Source organism: Fusarium mangiferae (genome assembly GCF_900044065.1).
Source record: "Fusarium mangiferae strain MRC7560 genome assembly, contig: FMAN_scaffold002, whole genome shotgun sequence".
NCBI lineage: Eukaryota > Fungi > Ascomycota > Sordariomycetes > Hypocreales > Nectriaceae > Fusarium > Fusarium mangiferae.
The window spans coordinates 3,267,560-3,277,861 of NW_024573922.1; the positions used below are offsets into that span (position 1 = coordinate 3,267,560).

A 10,302-nucleotide genomic window follows, 5' to 3' on the forward strand; every position below is an offset into this window, starting at 1 on the left:
TAAACACCTCGGTCGTTGATCAACCGGTGCTAAGTTTCTTAGAGACCATCGCTGCTGCTACTGTGCTGCCACTGTTGGCTCGGGGTTAGAGGGAACAAAGCGTCGACCTCTATACCCCCTCCTCCACTACTACCTTAGTTTGACATATCCTTTAAATCGCGAATTGTCCTCAACACTACTCTTCCTGCCGGCGAGAAGGATTCAGCTGTGCGTCTTTGGACGACTTATTTTCCTGTGAGGCATGCAAGGAGCCACCTCGCCGGTTGGCGACGACATATTATCGATCTCATCACCACCAAGTCAACAGGACTTGACGACTCTCGCCTCTCCGACACCCGTATTGCCGTCGTTTTCGCTGGCCGAGAAGCTGCCCGTGAGCGCTATTAGAAATGGAAGTGTGATGCCGGAATCGATCTCCAACTCGACTATAAATGCGACTGCGACACCAACCGCGCGTGACGCAATGACGACGGATCGCCACCCGAGCCACCCTCCACCCTCGCCCCTTGATGCTCAATCTAAAGAGCCCCGCGTCCACAACAACATGATAGTAGATCCTACCGATGAGAGCACTGTTTCTGTGATCAAGGGCTCGGGTAACACTGCCGAGCCATTGGCTGCCCATGCTGGAACAGATGCATTGAGTCCTCAGCGTGTAGGTTTTGGTGGTGCTCCCTCTCCCACCCAAGCGTCATCGCAGAAGCAACTTAACGAATACCGAGAAAAGCTTGCACGCGACCTTGAACGCCGCGAAATGTCTGCCCGGGGCTTGATGGCAAGCCCTAATGAAAAGAATCGGGTTTCTCCTATCCCCGAAGAAGGCCTTTCCAGTTCACCGCTTCAGACTTCAGCTCTGACAACGACCTCAACTGAGTCGAATGCTACTGTTCGAGGTGCTCCCACTCCAGGGCCCGTCGCAGGAACACCGTCATATCCGTTTCCACGAATGGCCCCTGCTGGTTTCGTCCCGTCATATCTGCATAGACCTTTTACCACACTCTCACCTACAGGTGCTCCACGATCTTTCAGCTATGGTTCTTTTGACGCCTTGGGCATGATTGCCCAGGATAAGGTCCTTTCAAGTACTTCGACTCCAGCATCAAACTTCACATTCAACCCGTCCGCAATGTCACCCCAGCCTGAAAATCTCGATTTTCCCAATCCTAACCTCTACGATCTTTCTTTAATGCTAGCTGCCGAGCCTGGACTAGATGCTTGGTGGTCGAATGTTGTTCAAATTATGAGAGATGTGTACAAAGCTGAACGAGTAACACTTGCTATTCCAGCTGACACAACAGACATCGAAAATGTTCCTTGGGGCCAAAAAGCAACCTTCAATCTTCACAAGGAAGACGATCTAAGTTTGGGTTATATGGCAGCCAAACAGTCTAGTAGCGTCGTCATGAGCACAAGCGACCACGATAGATCCTGGCCTGGTTCTAATGCTACACCACCGATTTCTGACGATAATCTGCATACCAAGTCTGCCCCCCGGCCAGACTTATTCAGTCGCCATTCATTCACGACTTATGAGGATAAGAGGGAGAGAACACGAACTCCACCTAACGCACAGGCTCGGCGGCCCGCGTTTCTTGCCAGAAGTCAAAGTAATTATCCCGCAGGTCCTACCTCAAAAGAGTCCTATCTCGATTATGCCAGACTGAATAAGACGACACTTGACGAACATGATGCCATTGAGCAGCAAATTCCAAGCTGGGAGGCGCCGCTCATGGGTGAAAAGGAAAGCCAGGGACGTGTTCTACCGGTATTACAGGCTCTTGATTATGAGGCAGATCCTTTGATTGACCACAGTGGTATCATGCGAGTACTTGAACGCGGAAGAGCCATTGCACTTACTAGATCATATCCGTATCTCGCTGATGAAGCCCCGGCTGAGCCGTCGAAGAAACCAAAACCTGCCGCCCCAGACCCTTCCTCGAATACCCCAAGGAATTTTGCCAAACCACGCTCGGACTCATTCTCGAAATTATCATCAATGTTCAACTCGGCTAGTTCTTCTCGTGTACCGACTCGCAGCAAAACTCACTCAGCTGCCGACAGAGCGAAATCAATAGCCTCACGATTAGAGGGCCGCTTAGAAGACGATGTGCCTAGGCCTCCAACGCCTAAGTACGAAGAGTTTGAACAAGCGCCACCTTCACCTTGGTCACAGTCGCCAGCTCCATCACCAGCTGTACGCGCTGACCCTAAAGAAAACCCCTTTTTCACAGATGCCATGGTCGACGAAGATTCATTCAATCCAGATACTGGCACAGAGGATTACACTGGAATGCGGCCGCCCGAAGCTATCGGTGTTGATAACTCGTGGACGGTTCTTCACATCCCCTTGTCTCACGTTCTTCTCTCGAAACCCACTCGAACCTTTAAACTAGACAGCACTTTAATGGAGCAAAGATCTCACGCACGTACCAAAAGCGAGAGTATTCCTGCTCCTAGCGAGGAGGGTGGCCGTAACACACCAGACAGTCTTAAGAGAGATAAGCCGGCACCGATCGCTATTTTATCGATTCTAAGCCCAATCATCCCTTACCCATCTAATCTCAAGCACTCCTTGGAACATTTGGCACCTCATATGGCCACAACTTTCTCATTATGCCGGCACTACAGTAATCTGGAGACGGAGTTGGCAGGGCTTCAACGGAAACGGCCGCATACGACTGGATTTGGGGCGGTTGCACACGATGGGCGGCCATTGGAAAGCATGGCTTATCTAACTGCGGATGACGTCGTTCCACACCAGTCTCTCGCTGGTAGTATGACGAGTCCGAGCGATTACTCTGGTGTTTCTAAAAGTGCTACTGGATCTCCATTGGGCACTCCTGGGTGGGACCAGGGATCTGGAGGCTTTCATGCCGACAAGCGGCCACCGCCGACCTCGAGTCCTGCTGCAACACCTCAAGGAGAGGGATACTTCAGTTCGAGGCAAAGACCAGTACCCGCGCGACACGAAACATTTGGCGGCATAGGTACCCCACGGGCAAGAACAAGTTCAAAAGACACTTCTCCTGCTGAGAAGCGAAATATCCGAGTCAGCGGTTCTCTTCTTACACAAGAGAGTCCGGAACAAAACTCGGCTGCCGATAAAGCAATTCGTACTTCTTCCGACGAATCGACTGGCGGATTGACCAAAAAGTCGAGTCAAGTTGACGCTCCAGATGTCAGTATGGATACTCTGGATCCTACCAACAATGACAATACAGCTGAAGATTTGGCTGACTCTACCAAGACCGGACGTGGCACTCGACAAGGGCACAGCATGCTTCATTCATATGGTGCAGATTTTGCCTCCACTTTCCAATCTCTTCCGCCGAGCTCTACACTCTCAGCCAGACCAACACCCGTTTCTGCACCTTCTCGGAGTGGCTCATTGACTACCACAGCTGTTGATATGCCACCGCCTTCGGACAGACTCAAGGGACTGATTTTAGATTCCCTACCCGCGCATGTATTCGTCGCACTTCCGCAGACCGGAGAAATTGTCTGGGTCAACAGCCGTTATCTCTCGTACCGAGGCCAGACAGCCACCGACCTTGCCGCAGACCCATGGGGTAGTCTTCACCCTGATGACCGAGACGACTACTTAAAAGCATGGGGCCATTCTATTCGCACGGGCGAACAATTTTCGAGGACTGTTCGAATCAAACGATTCGACGGCGCATATAGGTGGTTTTATGCCAGAGCAGTTGCATCAAAGGATAAGAGAGGGGTTATCATGCAATTTCTTGGATCGTACATGGATATACACGATCAGCACATTGCGGAACTGAAAGCGGCGCGACAAGAGGAAATCGAGGCATCGGAGGCTAAACACCGATTACTTGCCAACCTCATCCCTCAGATCATCTTCACAGCGACCGAAGACGAAGGAATCACTTTTGCCAACGAACAGTGGCTCTCGTATACAGGGCAAAGCTTCTCTGACTCACTTGGATTGGGTTTCATGGACTTTGTACATCCGGACGATCTTGCGAAATGCCGAATTCCCTCTACCCAACCTTCAACCCCTGGCGGAATACGACGTGACGGCCATAGCAAGATATACCGGCAGGGATCTGCACAGTCTGAGGCGGCGTCAACTGCCACTATTCAACCTCCCAAGTCGCACACACCTCAAGACTCGCCCCTCCGTAACGTGCAGCAAGCCCTGTCGCGGAACAACAGCTCTAGCAGCAGTTCAGCGTACGAATGGCCTGCTGCAGACTTGACTGAACTGGCTCGAAAGGGAATAATCAAAGTGGCGACTGATAGCGCTGGCCGAGTCTCATACACAACTGAGGTTCGATTACTGTCCAAGACTGGAGAATACCGCTGGCATCTTATTCGATGTGTTGAGATTGACACTATTGATTTCGGCAGTGGTGCTAGCTCCTACTTTGGATCTGCGACAGACATCAACGACCACAAGCTTCTTGAGACCAAGCTCAAAGAGGCCATGGAAACCAAGGGAAGATTCCTGAGTAACATGTCCCACGAGATTCGTACTCCTTTAATCGGAATTTCGGGCATGGTAAGCTTTTTACAGGATACCACTCTGAATGAAGAGCAGCTCGACTACACCAACACCATACAGACCAGTGCCAACAGCTTGATCATGATTATCAATGACATTCTAGATTTATCTAAGGTCGACGCTGGCATGATGAAACTAAAGCACGAATGGTTCCATACCAGGTCCATCATTGAAGACGTGAACGAGCTTGTTTCCACAATGGCCATTGCGAAACGACTCGAGTTGAACTATCTCGTGGAGGCCGATGTACCTGCATGGGTCAAGGGCGATAAGGTGCGAATTCGCCAAGTTCTCCTCAATGTCACTGGCAATGCCATCAAATTCACTTCAGAGGGTGAAGTCTTCAGTCGATGCCGTGTTTACGTCGCGGAGGGTTCCCCTGTCGATGAGAATGAGATCATGCTGGAGTTTTCTGTTACTGATACAGGTCGCGGATTCTCGAAGGAGGAGGCGGAGTTGATTTTCAAACCTTTCAGTCAGATCGATGGAAGTAGCACCCGACAACACGGTGGGAGTGGACTGGGCCTTGTCATTTCTCGACAGCTTGCTGAGCTACATGGCGGTAGCATGACGGGACGCGCAACGCTGGGCAAAGGCTCTACCTTTACCTTCACAGCGCGGTTTGGCCTTCCTACAGCTGATGATCACCCTAACCTGCCTGACAGCCCTCCTGCTACTGGTGCTTTCACGCCTAGACCGGAGATGGTTGATAATGTTCCCAGCACTATCAAACCTCTCCCTCCGCCAAAACATTTACGCAACGCCGAAGGCGCTAGCCCTGGAGGCACAGCATCAGAGTTTACGTCACCTGGAGGCCTTTCTGTTGGTAGCTCCAACCCGTCTGTCCGTTCAGCTAAGTCGCAAGTCACCGACCGATCCTCTGCAACATCTGTCACCGGTGGTCTGGCCCGATTCAGCGAGGCGGCTAAAGCTAGTGGACAAGATTTGTCTCAGATGAAGTTAGAGATGCCCTCAGGGCGCAGCTCTCCTGGTACTCATCTCTTGCCTGGCAGTGGCTCACCTGAGGACTTCCGACCTCCCATGTACTCAATCCTCATCATCTGCCCGCAGTTCCATAGCCGCGAGGCCACCACTCAACATATTGAGATGACTCTACCAAAGGACGTACCTCATCAGATCACAGCCTTGGCAAGCGTGAATGAGGCACAGACATTGATCGGTGGTGAGGATCCTATCAAGTTCACACATATCGTCATCAACCTTCCCTCTGCCGAGGCTATCATTGGTCTTATGGATGACATTACGAAATCACAGACAATCGATAAGACAACTATTCTTGTGCTGTCAGATTCGGTGCAACGACAAGCTGTCATCAAGTTGGCGGCCAACACCAAATATGAGCAGCTCCTCTCAGATAACATGGTGACTTTTATCTACAAGCCTGTGAAGCCGTCTCGATTTGCTGTCATATTCGATCCAAACAAGATGCGTGATCTTAGCATAGATCGTAATCGCTCTACGGCGCAGCAAATGGTCGAGAATCAGAAGGCTAGCTACCAGGAGATTGAACGGCGCATGGGCAACAAGGGCTACAAGGTGCTCCTAGTCGAGGACAATCCTGTCAATCAGAAAGTTCTCATGAAGTATCTCAAGAAGATTGGGGTTGACGTCGAGATTGCCGTTGATGGCGCAGAGTGCACCAACATGGTTTTGTCAAAGCCACATAAGCACTACTCGTTGATTTTGGTATGTTGCTCTATACCATACTCTCCAGTCTCCAATGAGAATTTTAATAACTGACACATCCTTCTTAGTGTGATCTACATATGCCACGAAAAGACGGCTACCAGGCGTGTCGTGAGATTCGACAGTGGGAAATTGCCAACAATTTCCCTCAGATGCCTATCATCGCCTTGTCAGCCAATGTCATGTCAGACGTTCAGGATAAATGTGTCGCAGCGGGATTCAGTGACTACGTCACGAAACCAGTCGACTTCATCGACCTCAGCAGAGCTATGTCCAAGTTCTTCTGATCACACCACTCTTGCCACTCTTGCCACTCTCCTCCTCTCAAGCAATGCTGGCGCATAGTCACCGCTCTGCCACTTCTTCTTGGACCTTTTACATTCTACGACTGTTCACGACTTACCTCTTCCGTTCATAATTATACTACGGCAGCTTCTATTTTAGACCAGACAGATCTATGTAGGGCCACCTTGGTCTTCTGCTGCCAAAGCTAAGCCTTGTCGCAGCTCAATAGAGCTGACATAGGTTGAGGCACCTGCCAACTGACCTTATTTCTATTGGCATAGTTTATTTCTGGGTTATACGACTTTTTATACCAACGACGATTTTCCTGCCTCGGTCAGGCAAATTGTCTTCTGCATGTTGCTGGACGTTACCGCAGGGTTTATAATGGGTGCTGGCGATCTTTCACGCGCCTGTTGTCTGTTTCGTTTCACTTTTCACTCACCTGGGTTGAAAGACCCGAGGGGGTCCTGGGAGGGCTCGAAGACTGGATATGGCGTCAAGGAGTTTTGTTTGCATTGTTCATGTCTTGCTACCATGGCCTGATTGAATGATTCATTTTGCCATATGGGTAAAACGCACGTTAGCCATGAGCGGCGGGTTCAATGAGGATATACTTTTTTGTTCTTTTTTTGGTAATGTTTTTGGCGAAGAATATGGGTTATGCATGAAAAATGGACGAGCAGGATAGGTTGAATCTCTTCAACTTTGTTCGATATTCATTTATACTTAGATAGACGGACGCCGCAGGAAAAGAGGTGGCGGCGGGGCATTTCCAACACGGTGTTATACAATATTCATGACGCGGCAAAAATAAAGAAATCAATCTAAATTATAACCATTCCAAGAACAATTCTGCGTATTTAGAACGTCTGAGAATGGAGGAATAGACATGTTATTTTGTGATGTTATGCTAGCCCAAACGTTATCATAGGCCCCAAATAGCTCAATCTCAAAACCATGCCAGCACAGTTGGTCATTCTATCCGTTGCTTTTCCGTAATCCGTTCCAAAATCGTTCGTCATTAGCATAAAGATATGAAAATCATCAAAACAATTTGCCTCGCCTTGGCGGGCTGGTATCCGCGGTTCCCATGCAATTCAAGTCATAAGAGAGTGAGAATGCACCCATCCAAGTAAGAATACGATCAGTACACACTGCCCCGGATACTTCGATCCTCCTTCTCAGCGCGATCCAAATCCTCAACAAGTTCAGCGTCACCGTCACAAGAGGCATCGGTAGATGCATCACCAAGACGGTTAGTCCTTGCATATTCATCCGGGCTATCCTTATCGCTCGTGTATGCTAGATGTTCGGGTCCGGCTTTGAGGAGGGGTTTCTGATTGTATGAAGGCTTCTCGCTTCTTTCGCCAACGGTCCTGTTGAGTTGTGCGTTCAAGGAGGCAATACGGTGTAAGCTTATGTTCTCATCCTCTGAGGAGTCGTTGTCAGTCTCGGCGGCAGATGTGTGGCCAGAATAGCTGCCGCCCCCATCGCGGCCAATATGCAAGTATGGCGACTGGATATACTCGCTGGCAGAGATGATTGAGGGGGTATCATTGAGGTCAGAAACGGATTTGCCTTCATGGTTTGATGAGATGTCGATCTCTGGCCCATCATCATGAGCTCCGAGGGTGGTGCCCTCAATATTGGTACCAATGCAGTCTAATTGAGCCTTCTGCTTCCGACTGACGATGGTAATGATCTCGTCTGGGTTTGTGATTTTGCCATAAGGCTCTGGCCCGCCGTTCTCATGATCCTTTTTGCGCATGATCTCCAAATCCTCACGCTTAGCATAGTGTCGACTATGGTCACAGCCATTGGGACATCCACCCCATCGGCGTGTAACAACAAATGTTTTGGTGCGTGGGAGTTTCGAGCTGTCCCTGTCCTTGTCCTCTTTGTCTTTGCGTTCTCGCCGCAGATCGGACCAAGTTCGTAACTTGTTCTCTAGAAGGTACTTATTGTTTTCTTGCTTGCGCATGATGAGGAACTCGCAGTGGTTGATGTTTCGGAGATCTTCAAAGTACTCGACAGTGAAATGATACCATTTCATGAGAAAGACACGGGACATGAGCCCGTGGGTCACTAAGAAACGTACTGTTAGTAAGATCGCAAAGCTGCTTGGTGAAATACATACCCAGTACACAGACACTGGGGAAGTCATCTTCGCCAAATTGTCGCCATAGACTCTCATTGAATCCGCTCACACGATCGTAAGCATCAGCAGCACTCTCTCCATTGGGTATACGGTAGAAGAAGTGGCCATAATCGGCCCTCTCTTGCCACATACGTTCCATTTCAGCGCTGCATGGTTGGAAGTTACCAAAATCCTGCTCACGTAGCCGAGGCTCTTCGTACACCTTGATGTTAGCTCGGCGGAAAGGCGACGGGGAGCCTTCGTCCGAGGTCAGACTCTCGAGAATTCCTTCTGTTGTTTCACGTGTGCGGCGGTATGGAGAGGTAAAGAACTGTAAGGTATCGTCGGGACGGAGGAGGCTTCGGAGACGACGTCCGGCGTCGTGGGCTTGGTTCCAGCCTTCTGGCGTAAGTTTGACTCGGTGATCGGGAACGGTCTGGTGAATTTCTCGGTTCTCTTGATAATTGTCAGCACGTATTGAATAATGAGGGACGAAAAAGCCAGAGCATTAACGTACTATTGCCTTCGGACTGGCCGTGGCGAACTAGAATGATCAAGCGTGGCTTGGTCATGATGCTGTAGGGACGCGATATAGAGGGGTAGTCTTTGAGTGATTGAGCGTGTCTCTAATAAGTCGAAGGATGAATTTGATATTCCGGGGTCCTGAGCGTTTTCACAATAGTTGTATAAGTTGAATGGAGGTTTTCAAGTTGTGAGACAGGTTGGGTAAAGACGGGATAGAATATGGCGGAGTAGGGATAGATAGTTTTGCAATTGGTCAGCCAAAGCATAGGCAGGAGTCACCAATTATGAATACTAAGAGAGAAGAGGATGGAAGCTTGGGAGAAAGAGCAGGAGCTCAGCGTCATAAAAAAACAAATGAAGAAAAGCCAAAGGAAGGTGAAGCGTGGATTGCAACGTCTTTTTTTAGTGAGGCTTGTCTAATCCCGTAGCCGTTGGCTCAAGCTCACGAGACATCCTGACCTGAAGCATCCATCAGAGCGAGGGCAAGTGCAAGCCCATGCCATGCCATGCAACCATGTTTCCGAAAAAAAAAAAACGACGCCCCGCCAGAATTGCCGGGATAACCCCCACCACCACCTCAGCCCAGCTGGAGGAAGATGTGTCCGCCTACCTAGGGACTACGTATCGTGCACCATGAACCTCCATTCCATCTGAGCGGAGAGGTGGTCCTCGGGGAGCAAGAAAACATCGGGCCTTGACACGGATTGTCCAAATTAACTCAGCAAAAAGTATTATAAGCTTAGGCTAGATTTATACCAAATTATCTAAGTATTTTTATCATTTAGGATCAAGGTCCTGTGCTTTCTTTCATCCCCTTGGTGAGGAGAATCCAAGGGTGGTGCTGTACTTTCGAGGCAGGTACCGGCACCCTCGTTTGGGGCCGGAGCCGCCCCGCCATCTGTCGACCGAAACAGCAAAACAGCTTCTCAGTCGTCAACGGTCAAGCCTCCAAGCACACAATGATTGACCAATGACAATGGATGCCATATTGAAGCTGGTCATCACACGGAGACAGAAACAGCCCATAAGAGTTCTTGGAAGATGAACTAGTCTCAACCAAATCTTTCCGAATCCTTGCTAATATTACGAATGAAGCAAAGGCACAAGGGGTAGCTCC

General features: G+C 49.7%; 2 protein-coding genes across 2 annotated transcripts; one reads left to right on the top strand and one right to left on the bottom strand.

Moving 5' to 3' along the window:
- Positions 1-463: 463 nt before the first annotated feature.
- Positions 464-6,525, top strand: FMAN_05621 (uncharacterized protein; the record flags this gene model as incomplete). Its single annotated transcript, XM_041827699.1, has 2 exons — positions 464-6,238; positions 6,307-6,525. 2 exons carry the CDS (start codon positions 464-466, stop codon positions 6,523-6,525), a joined length of 5,994 nt encoding a protein of 1,997 aa, XP_041678636.1.
- Positions 6,526-7,667: 1,142 nt separating this feature from the next.
- Positions 7,668-9,232, bottom strand: FMAN_05620 (uncharacterized protein; the record flags this gene model as incomplete). The annotated part of the gene is made up of 3 exons (XM_041827700.1): positions 7,668-8,608; positions 8,661-9,116; positions 9,178-9,232. 3 exons carry the CDS (start codon positions 9,230-9,232, stop codon positions 7,668-7,670), a joined length of 1,452 nt encoding a protein of 483 aa, XP_041678637.1.
- Between the last annotated feature and the right edge of the window lie 1,070 nt (positions 9,233-10,302).